At 39.3% G+C, this 18,946-nt stretch overlaps 3 protein-coding genes and 1 long non-coding RNA gene across 11 annotated transcripts in view; 2 read left to right on the top strand and 2 right to left on the bottom strand.

Annotated features, from left to right (window-relative positions):
- Positions 1-38: 38 nt before the first annotated feature.
- LOC111254141 (cytochrome c oxidase subunit 7C, mitochondrial-like) lies at positions 39-1,203 on the top strand. The gene is made up of 2 exons (XM_022814703.2): positions 39-284; positions 919-1,203. Exons 1-2 carry the CDS (start codon positions 177-179, stop codon positions 1,036-1,038), a joined length of 228 nt encoding a protein of 75 aa, XP_022670438.1. The 5' UTR covers positions 39-176; the 3' UTR covers positions 1,039-1,203.
- Positions 1,204-2,039: 836 nt separating this feature from the next.
- On the bottom strand, positions 2,040-12,112 carry LOC111254664 (uncharacterized). 6 transcript variants are annotated; one of them, XM_086975808.1, is made up of 8 exons: positions 11,081-12,111; positions 9,164-9,796; positions 6,469-6,599; positions 5,771-5,938; positions 5,206-5,420; positions 4,076-4,687; positions 3,359-3,663; positions 2,040-2,824 (listed from the first exon to the last, which is right to left on the bottom strand). In XM_086975808.1, the coding sequence occupies exons 2-8, from the start codon at positions 9,406-9,408 to the stop codon at positions 2,761-2,763; spliced, it is 1,740 nt and encodes a 579-aa protein (XP_086831934.1). In that variant the 5' UTR covers positions 9,409-9,796; positions 11,081-12,111; the 3' UTR covers positions 2,040-2,760. The 6 variants fall into 6 exon arrangements, with proteins under 6 accessions (XP_086831934.1, XP_086831936.1, XP_086831935.1 ...); XM_086975810.1 differs by lacking the exon at positions 11,081-12,111 and adding an exon at positions 10,866-11,005; XM_086975809.1 differs by lacking the exon at positions 11,081-12,111 and adding an exon at positions 10,631-10,859.
- A 757-nt stretch (positions 12,113-12,869) lies between these two features.
- Positions 12,870-13,587, top strand: LOC147754457 (uncharacterized). Its single transcript, XR_015317819.1, has 2 exons — positions 12,870-12,966; positions 13,258-13,587. It is a non-coding gene; the product is annotated as an uncharacterized LOC147754457 (long non-coding RNA).
- Positions 12,933-18,946, bottom strand: part of LOC111254661 (uncharacterized) — a 7,260-nt gene continuing 1,246 nt past the window's right edge. For 2 of the 3 annotated variants that reach the window (XM_086975787.1, XM_086975788.1), the window contains exons 3-11: positions 18,468-18,655; positions 17,666-18,107; positions 17,314-17,483; positions 16,910-17,031; positions 15,817-16,259; positions 15,433-15,543; positions 13,688-13,987; positions 13,263-13,528; positions 12,933-13,120 (exon numbers count right to left, since the gene is read on the bottom strand). In XM_086975787.1, the coding sequence (XP_086831913.1) occupies positions 13,051-13,120; positions 13,263-13,528; positions 13,688-13,987; positions 15,433-15,543; positions 15,817-16,259; positions 16,910-17,031; positions 17,314-17,483; positions 17,666-18,107; positions 18,468-18,655 (2,112 nt within the window). In that variant the 3' untranslated portion in view covers positions 12,933-13,050. The remainder of the gene's footprint in view (positions 13,121-13,262; positions 13,529-13,687; positions 13,988-15,432; positions 15,544-15,816; positions 16,260-16,909; positions 17,032-17,313; positions 17,484-17,665; positions 18,108-18,467; positions 18,656-18,946) is intronic. The other variant, XM_086975789.1, reaches the window with a different exon arrangement.

Below are 18,946 nucleotides of genomic sequence, written 5' to 3'. Positions count from 1 at the left end.
CGCTACGGTTTGTATCCTTCTGTTGTCGTCTGCTCGTTTATTGTTTTGGCTGTAAGCGGAGTGCCCGACTTAACCTTCGGCGGAAAGTGCAGTTGCTGACTCTGTGATTTTAGGCCCATCTCTACGGTTCTGTGTTCAGTAGTTCAGTAGTGGTTCGAGTTCTTGTAATCCTAAAGATGCTTGTCCATCGGCTCCGTCAGAGCTTTCAGAGCGCACGGAGTTTCACGACATCAACTGTCCGTCAAGGAGGACATCATGATGATTACGGTGGCCTCCCCGGAGATGTACGTCGCATACGTTTTTTTGCTTTTATTGAATTAGTTTGTGAGTTTAAAGATTCACTCAATTAGAGCTATTCCTATATATAGAGTAAGCCTTTTCGGGTCGCACTGAACGTTGTATCAGGTAGTAGTTATTAGGAGTTAAATAGACCAACAAATAATGAATTCGTTTACACAAATTTATTTATGCATCTAACCAGAATGAAGAAACACGAATACAAAGCTTGAAAGACTAAATCAAACCGCTTAGCGGCTGGCTAGCCCAAATATGGTTTATTATTGCAACAGTTATAGTAATTATTATTTTTCTAAACATTTCGACAGGGATAATACGTTTGAAATGTATACAAATCCATTTATTTACCTGCATGACTTTTACTCCTCACTATAACCAAATAGAGAATGTAGTTCATGATTCGGCCAAAATACTAACGTTCCACATCGCCAGTGTATGCAATGTATACAAATTAAAGATTATAAATGGTAATCGAATTGTATACAAAGTCCGTTGTTTCGCTGGCATTATTAGAATGCGCTCCTGTTTCTTGATACTTCTATACTAAGCAAGTATTGTTATTACCAATGATTGCAAAAGAATAAACTCATGTAATCGGTTTCATTGTTCTCATATTTACAGAATCTGCCATTTTCAATCAAGAACCCATACGCGCTAACGCTGAAAATGGTTCTCTTCTTCGGAAGCGCTGCCGCGATTCCTTTCCTTAACGTACGCCACCAGCTTCTCAAAAAGAAGTAAACATCAAAATGTTCGTTGTCGAAAACGATATCTTACGAAGCTTCTTTCAGCCTCATCAGCTGAAATATACAACAGAGTCGAAAATATATGAAGTAAAGAATTTAGTGACTTTAAGGAATTGCTTGTAATAAGAGCCTATTGTATAAAGATTTTCAGTAGCCGTGATGATAATTTGTTTTCCTTTCTTGTAGATATGTATTATAAGAATTATAAGATAGTATTTATTCACATACAACTATAAGGGAGTCGTGGATTAACAGCAATAGTATCGTCCTTCGGAGGTAACATCAAGAAATAACTAGTTGATGCTGATGTTGCTAAATCCAGTCATCAAATCATAAGATAAATATAATGTCGAGCGGTCTTGCCTATCGTTCTATCTATATAAGTAGCTATTGCGGCAATCTTAAAATTAAATTCGCTGTCTAGACGTGTGTAGAGTTATGACTGTTTTCGTCTTTCTTACCTCGAAATTAATTTTATGTATACCTTTAGAAAAATGCTCCAATTCGTGAGCTTTTGCCGCCGTTGCTGGTGAGTAATTGCTAATTGTAGTTAATCAATACTTCGGAGATTTCGCCTAAGAGTAAATTTAATTTGTTCCATTTATTTCCTGCGATTGCTATTTTTGATAGTGATAAACAAGGTTATAAAATGCGTTATAATGCCCGGTTAGTTCTCTCAATAGCAGAGAGCCCGAATCTGTGGCTAGGGCCTCGCATTAAGAGCCACGAGGTCAGGTTTTCGATTTCACTTCAGGATAAATGGTCTCTCGTACATGCTTCCAAGGTCACCATGATATATTCAATTTATTAGATTATCTATTAGCTAATATATATATATATATATATATATATATATATATATATATGAGTGAGGCAACAGCCTTTCGATAGTCTAATTTTCATTTTACATCTGCATAATATATATCTGTCAAGTGACTCTTGTCTCATACATATCAGTTTGGTTAACTAATGCTAATAAATGAGAACCTCACGCCATCTGGGTAAATTGTTCAAGATTGTATACAAAACCGTTTATTTATTTACAGAATCAACAATCCTTTTATTACTATTTCATAATAAAGTACATATTAATAGTTAAAGTACATTTGCACAAGGTTTTATCCCTATCCCCACTCTCTCCTTTTTTACACGTTTTTTGACACGTGCTCTTGTGGTAATGGTGTTGTGTTGTTAGTTGTATGTTGCGGCGTGGCCACACCGGAGATCTATATGAACAAGTTTTTCGCTTTTTTTACTGCTAGTCTGTTTGCAGTTTATTGCCGGGTCATTATTTTTTGAGGCAGGATTGTGGTATGATAAAAGAGTGGCCAAAGGGGCGCTCATCTGGTCCTCTATCGTAGTGTGCTGTGCCGTTCCATTTTCGAAGTTGAACAACTTGGAAGGATTCTTAGATTTAATAAGTTCTCGTCAATCCGACCGTTGCTAATTATGTGTGTCCTGATCCGCTCCTTTCAATCGTAAATGCTGGCCTGTTGCTACCTGGCATTTTGCGGCTTCTAATGTTCGAAAAAGCACTCGTTTTTTGTCCTCGACAAATGACCAGTGATCGCTACAATAGTGTACATTTTAAGAAGCAATGCTCTAATAAGTCAAGCAATAATGTCAACATTTTTTTTGACGATAACGAAAACCATAGTGACGTTCGTGGAACACGATCGTTCAATAACAACAGCATCGTAATGTTGAATTCCTAGTTTCATCCATCACGCGCACCAATCTCCTCACCATCAATCATGGTCTGAATAGAAAAGAGCCGCACCCTAAATGATATCAAAAATGGCACAAAACGACAAGAGATTCTGTGAAAACCTACTATATATTTAGACATACAAAGTCGGCATTACATGAAATGGAATGGTGTAAGTTATTTTTTAGATAATATGACTTATACATGCCGAGGGGTACGTTCTTGACGGATACGGTTGTATTATCTGTAAATAAGATGATTTTTGAAAATGGCTACGATTCGGGACCGTAAACCGCTGACAATTCACAGTCAAAAATTCACAGATACTCTTTTAATTATAAGTAAAACGATATCGGCGTGTAGATTTCTTAAAATATCGTTCAAACATGTCACACAAAGGATCAAGCGTACTAAAACTTCGTCCTGATAGCTGGCCAAAAGACCATTGATCAAAGTTTTTTACGCCACTTAAACTAATTCTGAAAGCCTCTAATTTAACTCTTATTCTGGAGTATTCGTTTTGCCTTAATGGATTTTCCAAAGCCACAGAAACTGGCAACAACGTAGCTCGCTAATTATTAACTCAAGGTAAGATAGCAATACTTACGGATCAGTGGCCTTGCCGAGCTCTCCGAGACTGGCGACCTCCTGTGCGTGCTGCATAACGGAGGCTACAAAAGCCACATCTTCGCCAATCTCGAATTTTGAGTTGTTCTCCTCAAGGCAACTACCGGGACCTCCAGCGCTGCCACCAGGTCCTGCGCCAGCAGCTCCGCTCCCACCTCCCGTGGGACCCCCGAGTGATACAGATCGAGACGCTCCAACGGCTGCTGTTGCTGTTGCTGAAGAAACCGGCTCCGTTTTGATCCTTGCCTCCGCTCCTGCAGTTGACGTTGAAGGCTGCACCAACCGCTTGGAAATACAATAGTGGAGTCCAATATTAGTCAAAATACAAGAACTGATGCCTATTAGTTTCAAAAAGAGTATAATCAGGACAACAATATGGCTCAATCACCCCAAACACAAAACCTAAGTGACAAACGTTTGTGGTGCTGTTATAAGTTAGGTAAAATATTATCAAAGATAAATAGCGTTTACCTTTACCTTTTCTTTTTCTAAACTACCGTTATCTTTTTGTATGAAATTACATGTCATCAATATTAGGTAGCCAATACTGACATCAAAATGACTTTACAATAATACGATAGCGCGTCACAAGGTGTCCAACATGTGTTTTCTTTGCTTTTGTATAAGATTTCCTTTCAGTTCTCCCGTTTACTGGTGTATGAGGCATCTGCTTGTCTCCTCGTTGTAGTCTACTTACCATATCTTCGGCGACCTCCCCGGGTTGTGTTTCGTCTTCGATGTCAACTTCCGTCAAGACATCATTGTCAGTTCCGTGCAACGATCCGACGCCCATGGCCATTGCCATAGCATTAGTAACTCCGTATGATGACGAGTCGTTTCCTGCATTTGCCTCATCTCGCTTCACGCGTACAATCAATGGGCGAGCTGCTTGTAGAGCCGCCATAGCTGCTGCTGTTGCTGTCGTCAACTGTAATAAATGAGGTGCACTTGCTGGGGGGTACATTGGGGCGGGAGCTCCGCTCATAGTGTTCATGGGACCCATTGTCGAAACCGGCGGGCAAGAACCACCAACGGGACCAAGTCCGGCCACGCTGGCAATTGACGCCATTGACGAACCCATTGGATGCGTTGGCGGGGGCGGTGGAGGCGGTGCCATGGCCGCGGCCATTACGGGTGCAGCAGCTAATGCTGACAGGGCTGATGAGACCGGAGGATCAAGAACAATATTTCGGTGGGTCCGCATGTGAGCAGTTAGATGAGAGTTTTGCGCGAAAGCTTTGCCGCAAACCGAACATTCGAATGGTCGCTCGTTCGTATGCGTCCGAATGTGGTCAACTAGATGACCCGCCTGGATGAAAGGAAACAAGTAACATGAAACGATGCTTGTTTCTATTCCTATTAATTGAGAGCGACACCATAGTGTACTGGGTATAAATGCTATGTTAAAAGAGTTTGCCTCTTACAAATTAAGGCAAATGCCTCTTACACGTTAAGGGATAACGCATCCCTTGAGTATCTTCTATATTGTTCTATATTTCTTCTATAGTTCTGCTGTTTATTACCGCCATATAGCCAAAGGTAAAATTTGTTTACAGATTTTAATAGATATTAAATAAAGTAGTTTGTTCACGCAGTCTTTTATCTCTTCTGATTGAGCTGGATGTAGTAGCTAGATACGAATAAAAACTCAGTATGGTAAGCAAAGAAAGTTTGAGCACCAAATGTTGTTGTAAAATCGTTAATTAATCGACGTACGACGAATCTTAAACATGCCGACATAATTCTCCCAGATTCTTTATGTCTACGTCTCAAAGGCAATTCGTCTGGAGTACATTGATTAGATACGTTTGTGTATTGAACGCCTACCTGCGAAAATTTCTTGTTGCAGAACTCGCACTGATGTGTCTTGCCGCCCTCATGTAACTTAACGTGGTTGTGCAGGTGCCCGGATTGGGTGAACTTCTTGTGGCAAATTGGGCACTGGAATGGTTTTTTGCCGTCGTGTAATCTCATGTGGTTCACTAAATGACCCGATTGCGTGAAGTTTTTGAAACAAACTTTGCACTGATACGGCTTTTCTCCTGTTATCGGAGTTGGAATAGCCACAGGGTTGCCACAGCACAAAAATAAAGAGAATATGATATGAAAAAAAAACAATTAACAGTGAGAAGATAATCACAAATGCAAAAAAATGCTTCCAATAACATTTTTAACGACAAGCTAGTCACTGATTATAAGTTTAATCTTCAATACATCCAAATATAAATAACAGAAAATATATAATACAAATACAATACTTTGTAGAAGCTTTGGACTGTATTTTAAGCTTATTTATTTATATTTAAGACTTAAAGTAAAACGGTAGTTAGTAGGTTCCGTCAATAATTTTTTACGAATGCACATCGCAACCACAGGTTAGTTATAGACTTACCGACATGGAGGCGTTCGTGATTTGTGAGGTGTCCACTCTGTGTAAACCTTTTGTGGCAATACTGACATTGATATGGACGCGAATTCGTGTGTGACCGGATATGAGATACCAAGTGACCGGCTTGCGTAAATCGTTTGTGGCAAATGTTGCATTCAAACGGGCGCTCGCCTGCAATTCAGTACAAATCTTTCTGTTATTGCTGCTGCTGCCTTTCTATTATCGCTGCTATGGTACTATTCATATATAAACTATTCAATTCAAATTAGAAATAATCTTGTTAAAAACGAGCGCTTTAAGAACTATCTCAGTGTATAAGACAGGACGGGCATGCTTTTGAGAAAATTATTCTCGAGATAATCCTAATTCGACGAATGAAAAATAAAATGTCGGTATAATTACAGGTATAGTTTTTTAGAGCGAAAGCTATATCTTTAAAAAAATAGGTAAACTACTGCATATTAGTTAGACCTGCCGGTGCAAACAGTAGCTCCAAAAATATGAAAAAAGCCTTCGATATATAATCTCATGTATAACAACACCAACATAATATTTCTCTTCTTATATAATTCGAACAGTAGTAGATAAAAATAAGACGAACGCGCTGAAAATCTAGAATAAAAATAATTCACACAGTTTGAGTGTTTCCTAATAATTTGTACTTTTAAAATATCTTTTGTAAAATTGATGAAAAAATTTACCTGTGTGTAGTCGCAGGTGGTTGGTCAGATGGCCGATCTGTCGGAACCTTTTGTGACACACCTCACACTCGTGTTCGCCTACGTTCCGCTCCGTTGTGGGCGCGCGCCTCCGTCGTCGTAAGTCTTTTGAGCTGAAATATTATTGGTGCTTTTGTTACAAACGCATGTAACTGCAAATGTAAAATATTCTCAGAAAATGCGACATATCTAGATTTTCTCGCAACATGAAGTAATTCCAAATGAAGCATTGCACTGGTCGCACTAGGTTTCCTTGAGTATACAAATCGATATATATTTGTGAATAAATCCCTGGTTGTGCGAAATAGCCCAACGTAGAAGATGGTATTGAATATATCGGTGAATTTTCCGTATCAACTCTTTAATGATGTGATTTCTTTGGGTACTAGCGAATTTCTCGGAAAGGGTGATTAGTCAAATCAGGTCTATAGCTTTTAACAACACCTGAATAATCTTTAAGATGATTTTTCTAAATTAAAGCAAGACGTCAACATATTATTTTATACCGATAGTTTATTTAAAAAAAGTTGCCTCAAACTTATTTTCTATTATATTAGTTAACCATGAAGCTATGCTTTTTTAGCTTCTATCGATAACGGTTCTTTCTCGAAATATTCAATGTATATATATATATATATATATATATATATATATATAATATGCTATTGGTGCTCTATAAAATAGACTCAAATAAAGTGAATCAAATAGTTTCATCTTTCAAGGCCATCGTTCAGCGCCAATGCGGGATATGTTCGAGGAGTTTTCGATTTATAAAAGCAGGATTACTTTGCACTGGTATTCTACTTGTCTGTAAAGACATCAACGAACATTTTCAAACTGTTGATAGACGATGCGATATTTAAAACTGCCGTATCGTATTTTAGAGATCGTAGGCGTGACAGCTTGCTGTAATCAGATTTCAGCAAATTCAGCATTCATATTTTGTGTTAGTTCTACTAGTAGTTAGTGCACAGTCTATAACCGGTGCCTTCTTTCTCACCGCCTGACACGACTGTTGCCCCCACTGAAGCACTAGGTCGTGGTGTTTAAGTGAGCTTGACCGGTTGGAGTGTTTTCTGGTGATATTGGGTGTTTCCGTACATATATCGAAATGGGAAGAGGAAGAGATGTCACTGATGAGCAGATTGCTTGGTTGAAACAAACGTGCACAATGTGAAACTGCGGAAACTTTCCATATTTTTTAACATTCATTTAGCAACTTTGTTAGAATCTAAGAAAAACCTAAAAAATTAATTAAAAAGGTGAACCGTGTGATTATTTACGAGCTTAAAAAGGATAAATTTATCTTGTATAATGTCCTCCAGAGCAAATTAGAAGAGCGTGAACCCACTGTGTCAAAAATGACGCTTTGCCGCCGACTCAAGTGGGCTGGCTTCAAGGTTAGTGGAGCTACCAAGAAACTTCGGTCGAAAGATAAAGTGAAACCAGCTCGCCTTCATTAAACAAACTAAGTAGAAATTGAATTATTGAAAACTGAAAAAGTCTATATCTTCGATGAATCTCATTTTGAAATTGTTGAAGAAACGCCCATCATTTATTCAAACGACTTGATGACTGCGTCGTGCTAGAAATCTAACATTCAATAAAAGTATAATGCGATTTATGAGTTCTGGCAAACGCACCGGAATAATATATTTCGCGCAAGGAATACTAGAGCAGTGGGAATATGCTAAGGTTATCGAGAGCAAGATGCCGCCTCGGGTCTGGGAATGGTTTCCTGACAGTGACGATGCCTTCACGCGCGATGGAACACCTTGTTACAAAGCACCGAGTACCTCCAGGTCGTTCGGGTGCTGCCGTGGTCTCACCTCAATAGGTAATGCTCAGAAAATCGTGAAACCATGCGCTTGGAAAGGGCATGAAATAACAGATATTCCAGATATCGGTAAAAAATCACTCATGTGTGACAACAGGATCCCTTTATAGTTAAGACAGCATCACAAGCATACCCCAAAAACTAGCGGCAGTTATCGCTGCAAAAACGGTACCACAAAATACTGATGCTTGGAACTATATCAGACCGTTTGTCAAGACTTCGAAAATATTTGCCGATTTAGTTATTGTCATGCTTGGAACCAGAGTAAAGTAAAATGTCACTTTCATAAGTTAAAAACCGCTTAACAATACGTCGTTTTAATGTGGAAACTATTTGATTGAGTTTATTTGAATCTATTTGGTTATGCATCGAACATATATTTACATATTACTTCGACCTACCAATATAGGTGCTTTTGACATTACTGTCACCCGCATCATTTCGAGTTAATTTTTTTGATGGACGCTCATAAATCAACAATATGTCGGTCACGCATCCAACGTTCATAAATATGTATCTATGCAAATATATAGATCAATTTAAAACGTTTGCGGTCATCATTTGCACAAAAATATTTTTCTGCAACACCGTAGTGGATTAGATAGACCTATTATTGTAATATAGGAAGACTAGCCCTAAGACGAATGTTCATCTTTTCCTCTCCATCAGATTTAACAACGATAGAACACACATAGACAATGTGGACGCGTCTATATTTCTCTATATACAAATATACATTGGTACCTAGTTATTTGGAACCTTAATCAGGAGAGACATATACAGAAACCTGAGAACTTTGTTACTTCTTTGTCTCTCTTTTTCCCTGTTCTATCAACTTACTTATCCTGGCTGATCGAGTTGTTGTTATCGTGATTGTTCGAATTATTATTGTTACTGGTGTTTTGGCTGTCTGCGAGTGGGGAGTCGTGGGAGACGACGACATCGTCAAGCAAATTGTTGGCATGTGCAATGTCAAACTGAGCAATCACCGAGGCTGCACCTTGGGGCACTCCGCCGTGCATCACCTTCGTATTGCCATTCGTCGCCTGGGCAGCCCCGCTCACCATGCCCGTTAGAGTCTCCATTCACCCTCAGTTGGTGACGATAGTAATCGTATCAATAAACGATGAGCGGTTGTCGGATCTCCTTCACCGTCTCCTTCTTTGAAATCTCCAGGACTACCCCCTTGATGGAATCATGGGACTCCGGACCGACTACCCCGCAGTGTCAAGCTACTACCAGCCACATTACAATAGTTGTTGACAACCGGCGCTATATCGCGGAACAAGCTTAAGTTAAGCTCTCATTTCGTATTTTGCTTTCCTCTCGGTCAACTTCTTTCTTGTCTCTAGCAGCAGGGAAGGCTACTCCATCGGTTTTCCACTCGAACTACTGTTAGCGCGTCTAACGAGGGCTTTCGTAGGATTCGGGAAGCCTGCGTGCTTGGCCGGCCTGATCGCAGCAACACATTAGCTGAAACCACACCAAATCACGCTTTTACTCTGTCAGCGGCAGGGGTGCACTGAGGATACACTCAATTTACTTGTGTAACAACACGACCAACTCTGGTAAATTCTTTTGCCCCCTATTATTACACTAATGTCGACTGATCGCGATAACCCCAGCCTTCGCAGGTGATTCTGTTGACTCAGCTGATCCAGTCGATGTCTTAACGACACAGGGTGGTGGAGCGATAATGTACTGAATTATTTTAGTGCGTTGAGCGTTCGTCACAGTCGTAACGTGACGGGGGGCGGACAGATGGGCGTGCAGGTATAGATACAGTTAGAACAACAATGTCAGTGGCGCCACAGAATTCGAGTTAGAAAAGGTCTCGTATTGGTTCAGTGGGTGAATATCGTTGTCATTACGGCTACCACATCAGTAAAACTCACAGCCAAAACTAACAATCGCAACGTACAACAATTAAAATCCCCACTGTAAAAGGGGTGCGCAAGCTTAGGGAACTCTTCTAGGAGCAAATGAGGTATTAGTAGAACTGAGCGAAGAGAAGCCACCAGTCGTTGCAGCTGCGGAAGTGTTTTCCATCTGCACGGAGTAGCTATGAGACGGATCACGGTTTGGTATAACTTCAACAACAACATGGTATCGATGATACATTACGACGATGTAGGCTGCAGCAGTGAGGTTGAACTGAACGATTAGAACTTCATCGAAAGCACTAAAACGCGCTTAAGCAGTACGCTGCTCGACTACATTTTCACTCTATGGCATCATTTCATATCTCTCTATAAGGGCACATTAATAACAATAATAACAGAACGTTCACACAAATCAAGCACCAACACGGAACGAAGCGAGCCGTCGGATACTGTCAGCCAAGGCAAGCCCGTTTAGGACCGACGAGATCACGAAGGGCGATAAGCGTATCTTAGAAAAGGAAATCGACCACGCAAGTATAGAACATGGTCGCGGACATTTCGAACAGCGCTAACATTTAACCAAACAAATATTCTAAATAACAGTACACAGCACACGGGCCAAGCAGCGAGCAAGATGGGCAAAATCAAACCGAACGAACCATCTAACCGTCCCCCCTCCCGCCGCGACATACAACACACTACGCGGCTGTAAATAGACGAGACGACGTTGAAGTGATAGGGCGCTCATCCGACGGATCGTCGGTTGTAGCTCGGTCGCCCGCACGAATGAAACTCGGAGCGTTATTCCGGCTTTAGCCCCAGATTTGCCAACCTTCCAGCGAGCTATGTAGAGTTCATGGCGGAGCCTACTTACACAACGACAGCTGCTTCAAGACCGTCCATCATGTTAACATCTTCCTCGAGTAAAGCAAACACGCGACGCAGCCAGGTCTCACGATTCCATCTGTGTTACAGCAGCGGCAATGATGGGACTATTGCTGGTCAACGTCGCAATTTGAATCTACACAGTCGCCGTAGACACTAGTTAACTAGAACACTAAGCGATTCTATGCTGGTAACTAGCTGCTGCATTCTAGCTCCTATGGGTATACCATCATAACAAGTAGCTACGCTTTGTATTAGAATATTGAAGAGTCGGCAGTAGGCTTTGGCGTAGCAGCGGCGGCGGCGGATGGTTTGATCACGGGATGACCTTTTAGGCACCAATCGTCAGTTTGTCAAGACGCAACGCATATAAGAGAAAAACAGCTGATGGTCACTCATATCTTTATGAAGTACAAATCTTTATTATCACTAAAACTAGCTTATTGTTCAAAGAGCACTGTATGAGATGAGCAGAGGTGACAGAAAACTGTGATAGGCTGGCACTGAATGTAATTAACAAAACAAAACTTGCTGCCAACTGATCTTCTGCGAAGGAACATCCCTGAGGTTCTTTGTGATCGAATTTTCTTACAGGACAACAGTTGCTAGCTCTACAACTGTCCTTAACTGGTTTTGACTGGTGAAAACTCAACGTTGCCTAAACGATGGGCAGAGGTTTTTAGCGGAGCTTCTCAAAATTTGCAAATAGCCCTCTGTGGGACACACTAGCTGTCTGTATTTACAAAAATACGGGCTGCGGCAGAAATTCGAAATGCTAATTGTGAAAAACAATAAAGTAGTACTTCATAATGAGAATAACTGTTTAGTAATATTCCGAGAAAACAATTTGTATGGATAATTACAGTAAACCTGTCGCTAAGTTTGGGTCATGTTCTGTTAGCAGAGATCTCGTTGCAAGAACTTGTGTTTTTTTTTTCAAACGCTTAGTAAGAAAGCTTGCTTAAAAGTATCATCTTGAAATGTGCTGGATGGAGCCCATCACAACCTTTCTGTGCTCGTTAATTGACATAAATAATTTTTTTTTCTCAGAAACATTTCATTTGATTAGCAGTAAAGATTCTATAAGCAAACTGCGCTAGAAATAATAAACTCTGCAAACTTTATTTGGTGTGCCTTCAATTTTCCTAAATAAAAACGATTTGCCAAAAAGAGCATAGCTGTAGGTATGATGAAACTTTTCAGTCTTTGCGATGAAATGTATTGTGGTGCATTTTATTGCATCCCATACACAAACAGATTTTATCGAAATTCAAAATGAGGTTTTTATGGCCCAAAAAAATGAAAAGTTTGATCAGAACTGATTTATTTCTGAGGAGCACATAGGTAAATGGCGGAACTTGGAACTACAGTATGTTTATTATAATATAAGGCTAATAATATAAATATAATAGTATGTCACAGTATACCTAGTTCCCACGCAGCGAATGTTTTAATCTACTTTTTTTAAATATACAACATGTTATTAAAGTTTCTTTTTTGGTTACGAAAAACAGATCAGGAGTTTTAGAACAAAACCGAATTAAGCCAAACTGTCCGCCGTAAGTTGACAGTTAATCATTCTTCTAGGAAGGATCCGATATCTAGATAACTGGAGATGAGAATACGCGTTTTTTTTTAAAATATTTATTAATAAATTTATATTTGTTTTTTGAAACTACAAAACGTGCAGTCGTTATCCAAACCTAACGGCTACTGATCAAAATTTTGTTAGCGGTCTTTTTCACGCTATTTTATTATGTCCAGCAGCTACTCTACTTCGAAATTATTCATGGGTTTTCTTTATCAGCGAGCGAAATAGCGATATATTGACAACAAATATGTTATGGAAAATACTGTGCTTTAAATTTAACTGAGGTATGTACAAGGCAAAAACAGCATCTAATTATTCAGATATAAACCGGAGAGAAATTATAGCATAGACTAGTTGCCGCATTTCCATTAACGAGATTTTTGGAACGTAGCCGTGTTTTTGCTATCTTCCATCTCGCGGTCCAAATTTTCAATTTCCCTGCAAAATCATTCATTAAAAATACACACCCGAAGTTGGCAGATGTATTTCAGTTGTAGTGAATTTTGTATGTGATATCGAAATTTTATAATATAATGCATTTTTTTTTAATTTGTTGGACGATTATTTTTGAAAAGCGTACCTTTCAAGATTCTTCATATCCTCCGTGTCCAGCGGTGCAATTGGTTCGTCCTCTTCATCATCATCATAATCAGCGGTATTTCTCGTCACCACTGTGTTTGACTGTCTAGTAGAAGCTTTTTCGTACGCCGCTTTTTGTTCAGCGGGAACTGCAAAATCGTCATTTGCAGACCCTTCCTCATCGCTACTCATCACGAGATTTGCAACACGCCGCCGGCCTTTTTGACTTCGTATCGAACATTCTGAACTCTGTTCAACACACGAAAACTGCTGTGCTCGTTTATCAAGCTATTAGGTAGAATTGAATAAAAATTGTTTAAAATCTACGTTCATATAGCAGCGTGACCTTATAATAACATAATACTTTGGTAAAAAAAAAAAAGAATTCCCAAGATATTCACAATACTACGAAATATTTTTAATTACCTTATGGTCCCCGTGAGGAGTCAGCTTTTTCCGTTTTGTTGCTACCATTTGAGTGTCGATATTTGCCATGAAATCATCGGCTTCCTCGTCGCTCAAGTCAAGAGCCTTTTTGATAGGCAACACAAACTGGCTATCTTCAATGCTCATTCTATTGCTAGCCAGCTCTTCAGTACGATTCGTCACTCTGATTGATCCGGCAGGCGATTTTTTCGCCGATATACTTGTCGGTGATACTATTAGAGGCAAAGTCTCGGGTATGCTTCCTTCACTACTACGACACATTGACTCGAGTGCGTCTTTCTAATGAAAAAAACATACATATAAGGCGGGACGTAGCCCTCAAGCATGTGCCACAGTTACGTTTAGTTCGACATTTAAACAGTCGTGTTAGAAAGTATGCCTACAGGAATCTGTCTAAGCATCATAGCTAACTAGCTTGATAAATAATCTCACAAATACGATGACTGTCGCGGTCCACATGTTCCATTACGCGAAGCTAAAGCTGGTGCTGTCTTAGATTCTAAGTTACAGGTTACTCTAGCGAACGATTCTGCGACCTCGATCGCAGCCTTTATTTAGCCCGAACATTTTTTCTGAGTGTAGTATAGATGCTTGCGACTAACCGTCACAAATAATGTGCAAATCAATGAATAAAATACGATCTATTATGGTTCCAATCGAAAAAGCTAGCTACTAGAAATTACTGGTATTATACCCTTTACTGCACTCAATAATGTGCTGAATTTCTGCTTAGCAAATACATATATATTACAAAACAGACATTTCGTTGTTACGTTAGACACTATTTGTATTATGATTATTAATTAATCTTATTTACATTACCGCAAAATCAAAATGTAGAGCTAGATTCGCGTGCGATATGATTTTTCTCGACTCATTTCATGACGCCTGTTTAAGGTATCTATCTCTAGGCGTATATACCAATATGCTAGGAGCAAAATACGAAGGGAAATAATTTTCCAGATTGCTCATTATTAGCCCGATTTAGCCTACATGTGCGCAGCAAGTATGAATAAACAGTAGGCAAGAATACGTCACAAGTGCATGCCAACTAAGCAGAATTTCTGCCAACGCTTTTTTTATCACAGAGGACTCTCACATTAATTAATACGCTCGAACCTGTAGTATTCAGGCGTTTTTTAATGACTCCACAGGTTAGTTGCCAGTAAAATTCCGTGACAACCTTATACAACCGGAAGAAGCAAAAACAATAATGCTGAATATTTTAATTGTATATTAACTATAAACGTAAATTATTTTTCAAGCTACAACTTAAATACGATCTACAATCGTTAGTAATAAGAGATGACAGCAATTTTAATTAAAAAATGCCTCTCATAGTTGATCTTCTGAAGTAGATGACTTTAGGTTCCATATTTGTATAATGTACCTTACTCCAATCTCGAAACAACAAGGACCTACTAATGTTTCTGCAATGAACAATCAAAACTATTCGAGTTGCTTGGAAGCCGCTGTGTAACAGATTTGTTTAAAAAAATAAACTCGTAAGTGTATATCACCAAGGTTAATGTTCAGGGCGGAGATAGCTTGGCCTTCAGTAAACTGCATAGCTGAACAGTTACCCATGTTGCTCTATGCCAACTCGACTCCGAGAAAGAAGCATTTCTCGAGAACAAGCAGCACCGAACCGATTGATTACAAATGCAGTGAAGTCATGACCCATTCATTCAGAATAAGCCATGATAATTCCAAATCAAACTAACCTCTCCATCAGATGGCACCTTAGCTGCTTTTTCTACAGGTTCGCCTGGTATCTTGTGCTGTTTGACACGCTGTTCACAAGAAGTGAAGTCCACCGAGTCCAAGGAATCCTTCTAAAATATTGTTCACGCTTTGTTAGATTGTAGACAGACTCAGAATTTTTGTATATTTACAGTCTACAATATAATCCTTTGATGAATACATATACATTCAATTAGTTACATTAACCTACTACTCGCCATGGTTCCATCGTTCAGCAGTGTCTTGAACTCTAATATGTGTTATCGTATTATGTTATTATACTATATCAACATATATATATATATATATATATATATATATATATATAATATTATTATACAGAAATACGACTTCTGTACACCAACCTCATCCAAAATATTACGTTCTATATGTCGCCCATCGGTGAGCCTACTTAGTTCTTGTTCACTTGGTGCAATAGTCGGTTGTTCACGATGTTTGAGTGGTGGTGCCTTCTGTTTTATCGGGCTCATATCCAGGCTCATTGGCTGCGCATTAGTAGCCTGGACTGTTGCTCTCTGAGTACTGCACCTATTACCGTGTCTCCTGGTGGTAGTAGGTGGCAGTTCTACGGCAACATTACCGTTACCATGAATTTGACTATCGGTAATTTCTTCTGCAGTGTTTTCCTTAATTCCGAACTTTAGAGATAGATTTTTATGTGATGATTCAGACTGAAGGGTTTGGTCAACGTCAGATGGCTCACCAATATCGAAGCCCAAATCCGTCTGAACGATGGCCTCTCGATAGAGTTTGGGTGGTGCTACGTATGGACGATCAGTCTGAACCTCTGTATTATAATAAAAGAAAAAACAAAAAAAATAGTTGATTGTTATGACAAACAAAAAAGTTAGCTCCGTGGTTTTTTTTGGTGATGGACATAAGAGATGTCTAGAATTTTTTTTCTAAAAAGCTTCGTGTCATGAAATACTTATGGTTACAGTAACTTGTTTTAACACCTGCTAAACAGCATATTTGAACAGATAAAGAATAGATATATTTGTCCCTGTGATAGCGCCCTACCAACGTGTTCCGGTACTACACTTAAGGACAAATGGGGGTGTAACTTCGTATCCGGACCTTAACAGGCTTCGTACTGAAAGCCAGCCATTTGAAGGAATACCTAACGGTTCAAGTACCGGACGTAAAACTCGAAATAAAAGAAAGAAAAGATATACAAATGTTAACCACAGGTTTTTAGTATCATTAGGTAGTTTTCTTTATTTCTTCACACACGACATTACTCGACCTGGGACTATTTATTAGCTAGATAATTAGATTGAAATATGTGCTATCTTCAAGACATGTTTTGCCTTTTAAGTGACAAAGACTGACCCACTGTAATCGGCTAGCCACTGACATATGCACAACTGTGGTAGATACACTAAGTGTCCTAATATGCTTACGATATAGAATGCAATGTAGCGCAGCAGTACTCACCGACAGAGAGAACCTTTGTTGAAGAAACCCTTTGACTATCAGCCGCTAATGGATCTGTTCCAATGGACACTTCCTTCGTCGTCACTCGTGGCATTGAAGTCGACACATCCAATGTAAGTATACTACAAAAGATTAAAAACAATGGTACTATAATAGTAAAACAATGCTATAACGGTAAAAACAAAAAATAAGAAGGCCCATGGCTGGATGCGGTACCCGTTTGCTGCTCTTATCTGTGAGGCAAATGCAAGATAACTATATATGGAACATAGCATTTACAAACACTCTCGTTATTCAATTGTAACCACGCGGCGTATACGTTTTCCTTTTATATGCATATCGATATTAACCAAATACTGCACTCACTAGTATGGTATATAAAACAGAAATCTGTGTCAACTTACTTTTGAACCTGAACTGCGCTACTTCGTTTGCCTTTCATCGCTGTTTCAGGACTAAGTGCTCGATGACATTGACAGGCGCAGCATGGTGAGTCCGCTAGCGAAATTATGGGACATGAGGCGTTAACGTGGGGCTCTGCAACGCCTACCGGGCTGTCCGTGGCCTCGATTGCCTTGTTAAGAAAAACAGTAAATTAACAATGTTAGATAGAAGCCTGTATATCTCTCATGACACTGATGATAACTTAAACAGTATATATATATATATATATATATATATTTTTTTTTTTTTTTTCTGAGGTATAATGATATCTATGGGAATAAGAGAATCGTTGTTATGGTCGTTAGCGCTCACCGAGACTGCAACAGCGCCGCTAACAGTTAATTGCTTTCGATGGGCTACTTCGAGCCGCGGCTTTTCTACACTTCTTTCGACCTGTGTTACAACTCCAGAGAAGCTAAAGTCTGTGTCTTGACTTGTCGCGGTTCCGTCATCACTGTCGACAGCTTGAGGTCTCTGGCTTGCCACCACAGGCGACAGGAGAGCTTGTTTAAGCAATTTTTTGGGCACAATCGACCCGGAGACACCTGTAGGAGTTCTGGAGTCTGGAATGCGGTGCCGTACATCGCTAACAGAATTGACTATCCCCATATTCGGGGTTGACGGAGTAACTGGCGTTGACTTCTTGGCAAATATTACTTGGCCACCGACATCGGATCTGTTCTGAATAACAAGTGGACTGTTCACAGATTTTTTCGCTCTAATCGACTTCAGTTTGTTAGCTTTCGGCGATGGTCTGTAAACAAATATTCAGGTGAACTTTTTTATTTCACGGACACCTTATGTAGAGGAGAACGAAAACAGGCAGCATTAAATTGTAATCTAAGTATGTTTAGAATGATAAACAGATATAAGACTACGAAATCTTACTTTAAGAATTAACAGTGACCTCTCCCTTGAATCTGCACAAACAAACAAACGAAGCCGAAGGTCTACACTTTTTTCTTAACAACAGAATCGGTTTAGATCGGGCTGCTTATGGGATGACAGCACTGCAGCTAACATTCACACTTAACAATAAAATCTATAGTGTTGGAATATTATATAGGAGTTGGAGTATACTCGCATCATGTTTTTGTCTATACGTGAAGGTTACCGTTCATCTTCGGAGAAGTCGACAAAATCTTGTTTGCGTTTCTTTGCCAAATTTTGCGAATGTTTTTTGCCTTCCTGTGAATCTTCCTTCAAAAGAATATCGCGAATTTGATGCAAAGTTGATGCCACTTTGTCCAGATATTCTGCCCGTCGAATAATACCAGGTTTGTTACATCGTGGACACTGAGCCTAAAACGTGACAAATTAACATAAAAATATACATTGAGCCAATAGGAAAAGAGCTCCTCAACTTAATAACGTAAAATTAAGTATAGATCTCACAGATTACGTCTACGTAAAGTTTGAAAAACTTGGATATGTAATAGATCCTACTAGAAACATGTTATATTTAATACCTGAAAGATTTTATACTGTTTGCACTCTCTTTCTAATGTAATAGCTATTTTACAACTTTGCATCTATGCAAATTCTTATCACAACTTTATATATCTGATCCGCAGACGTATTTATCTGTAATTA

The sequence above is a fragment of the Varroa destructor genome, unplaced genomic scaffold (assembly GCF_002443255.2).
Source record: "Varroa destructor unplaced genomic scaffold, Vdes_3.0 BEIS01000007.1, whole genome shotgun sequence".
NCBI lineage: Eukaryota > Metazoa > Arthropoda > Arachnida > Mesostigmata > Varroidae > Varroa > Varroa destructor.
Note: the sequence above shows the minus strand (reverse complement) of the source record. Positions and strands in the feature narration are given on the sequence as shown.